Source organism: Elephantulus edwardii, unplaced genomic scaffold, assembly GCF_000299155.1.
Source record: "Elephantulus edwardii isolate Elephantulus edwardi_28Jun2011 unplaced genomic scaffold, EleEdw1.0 scaffold00139, whole genome shotgun sequence".
Lineage (NCBI taxonomy): Eukaryota > Metazoa > Chordata > Mammalia > Macroscelidea > Macroscelididae > Elephantulus > Elephantulus edwardii.
The window spans coordinates 4,368,554-4,369,986 of record NW_006399889.1 but is presented as its reverse complement, the minus strand read 5'-3'; the positions used below and the strand labels follow the sequence as shown (position 1 = coordinate 4,369,986).

The 1,433-nt window shown below is 33.8% G+C and overlaps 1 protein-coding gene across 1 annotated transcript in view; it reads left to right on the top strand.

The window, feature by feature from the left end:
- The window catches only part of FAM188A (family with sequence similarity 188, member A), a 135,208-nt gene that overhangs the window by 12,472 nt on the left and 121,303 nt on the right, over positions 1 to 1,433 (top strand). The window contains exon 2 of the mRNA XM_006894322.1: positions 872 to 951. Within this exon, the coding sequence (XP_006894384.1) occupies positions 872 to 951 (80 nt within the window). The remainder of the gene's footprint in view (positions 1 to 871; positions 952 to 1,433) is intronic.

Genomic DNA, 1,433 nt, shown 5'->3' with positions numbered 1-1,433 from the left:
AACAAGCTTAAAGCCCCTGATGGCTCTGGGCGCTGACTCTCACCAGTGGCTATGGATGAAGTCACAGGCGATTTTCAGCCAGCGCCGGCATACATATTTTTTAACATGCTTCATATAGTACCTGATGTTCATTAAATATTTGGAGAATGAATGAAATAATTATTACAATTAACAAAACTTTATAGATTTTTAGCATGTTACTAATGGCCCCCTGGACAATGGTGAAGCCCTTAGCTTCTTACCCAGACGTCAGTGGTTTTAGTACACTAGCAACTCTACAGGGGAAAAACCCTGGTAATTATGGTCTCAATGAGTCAGAACAGGCTCTTAACCACACAGAATCAGTCTGTTGTTATTGGAAGCAATCATTTGGAAGAGAAGGACACTGAGGCTTAAAGAAATGAAATAATTTGCCTAAAGTTACTTAAAAAGAACAGTGTGAACATTCACTGTCAGTGATGATGACATTTAGTTTTCATTTGCAAGGCTGAAATGATTAAAAATGTGTACTGTAAAGAAAAGTCTTAAAAATTCTGTTTTAATTCAGTAGATTAAATCACATTTAGTGTCCTTTTGTAAAATTAGTTCTTTATCCTAAAAAAATTGCTGAATATAAAAGTGTGTGTGTGTGTGTGTGCGCGCGCGCGTGCATGTGCGGGCACACACAGTTATACACATTTAGAAGGGAAATTATAGGTTCCAAAGCTCTTTTGAAAGGGTTCCTTGATTCCCCCTAAAAGCAGATAATCTGATATATGTATAGATTTTTGCTATTGTAATTGAGTGCTCTTTCAAAGCAAAGCACATTAAAATATTTTTAGCTGTAACTTAAATTATATTTTTAATCTTTGTTACTTGCTTTCATTTTTAGGGTTTGTGTTTAGTGAATCAGAGGGATCTGCGTTAGAACAGTTTGAAGGTGGCCCCTGTGCTGTTATTGCACCTGTTCAGGTAACAGACTCCTTTGGCAACTCCTTAGGGGGACGTATTCAGACATTTAGTTTTACTTTTTATCTTCTAATGTCTGTATTCTATATAACCATGAGACTTAATTAACAACTCTAACTTTTGTTCATGTAAATTACTATAACTATTAAAAGAATTAATACTGAACATAAGTAAGTTGCATAGCAGTAACGTTTTATTATAAAGAAAAAAATAATAGGTGTTCCCTGACTTTCAGAAAATTAGGACTTATTGAGCACAGCATCATTTCTAAACAGAAAACGTAAAAAAAAAAGACTTATTGGGTAATAGCATTTTGCCCTATCTACAGGAACAGCATAATAATCTGATGATATTATTCTCATTTCAGTCTATAAAATTAATTTCCTGAAAGGTTGAAAATTACATTAATTTTTTTTTATAATTTTTTATTTTTACAGAGGTTTTGGATTTCCATTCATTCATTGCCACAATTTTCTCCCTTCCCA